The 1,029-nt window shown below is 45.0% G+C and overlaps 1 protein-coding gene across 1 annotated transcript; it reads right to left on the bottom strand.

Moving 5' to 3' along the window:
• Positions 1 to 4: 4 nt before the first annotated feature.
• LOC116381009 (protein FAM111A-like) lies at positions 5 to 1,024 on the bottom strand (the record flags this gene model as incomplete). The annotated part of the gene is made up of 1 exon (XM_031842805.1): positions 5 to 1,024. A coding segment is annotated over one exon (1,020 nt), but the record flags the coding sequence as incomplete, so codon positions are not given.
• Between the last annotated feature and the right edge of the window lie 5 nt (positions 1,025 to 1,029).

Below are 1,029 nucleotides of genomic sequence, written 5' to 3'. Positions count from 1 at the left end.
CAACTCTCTTCAACATCGCCTCATTTCCGTTTTGCTTCAGCTGACTCACAAAGTGTTTGAATATAGTCAGCAGAGGTTGGGCGAACTCTATCACACTTTTTTTATGGTTTGGAAACCCATAGACAAATCCTGCGGTGTGCAAACCAAACACTCGACCATGAGCATCAAACACTGGAGAGCCAGAAGAGCCGTGATACATGAAAGTGTTGTAGGTCGCTACGTTGTCTGCTTTGTCTCCACCAATCATTATGTTTTCAATGCCTTGCTTTTTGATAAGGTGAGTGATTGAGTAGACAATGAAAAGATTGTCTTTGTATGGCTGTAGATGATCATGGACAGCCTGCTCCCGCTTCTCTTTCTCAATGATACATGTTGGATCCATTTGTTTCAGGCCTCCTGCTGGATGACCAACAATACAGGCTTCACCATTTGGCGGTATTGGACTAAATCTCTGCAGGAGCCCTGGTGGCACCTTGATCTGCTTTGTTTGTGTTGCTTGGTTGGGTATCTGGCCCTTAGGATTGATCTCAAGTATGGCATAATCAAGCTCACCCTCACTGTAGCAGATGCCACGGCGAGCCAGCTGAAAGTAGTAGTACTTTGTGTGCGGCTCAGGATCTTCATAGTTAAATAAAACATACACATGTATACCCTCCTTCAGCTTTCCTCCTTCTACACAACCTTTCAATATGTGTGCGTTAGTCAGGATGAAGTTGTCAAACAGCACAAAGCCCGTTCCCTGACAAACATCCCCAACAACCACTTTGCAAACTGATTCTCCCAGTTTAATCAGCTCCCTGACTCTGTGAACTTCACTGAATGAGCGCTGGATCTTTCCAAAGTCTTCCCTCATCAGCTCCAGTGCTTTCTGATAAGAATCATCAGGGAATCTGCTCTCCATCAGTTCTTTCAGACCTGGGTACTGCTCACGCAGTTTTCTATAAATCTCCTCAGTGTTGACATTTTTGTCTTTGTTTGCCACTGCTGCTCTGACACTGGTTCCTGTCTGCTGTAGTACCTCTAAGACTG

This window comes from Anarrhichthys ocellatus, unplaced genomic scaffold (genome assembly GCF_004355925.1).
Source record: "Anarrhichthys ocellatus isolate YVR2014 unplaced genomic scaffold, GSC_Weel_1.0 scaffold10711, whole genome shotgun sequence".
Lineage (NCBI taxonomy): Eukaryota > Metazoa > Chordata > Actinopteri > Perciformes > Anarhichadidae > Anarrhichthys > Anarrhichthys ocellatus.
The sequence above is the reverse complement of the archived record's forward strand: the minus strand, read 5'-3'. Positions and strand labels throughout refer to the sequence as shown.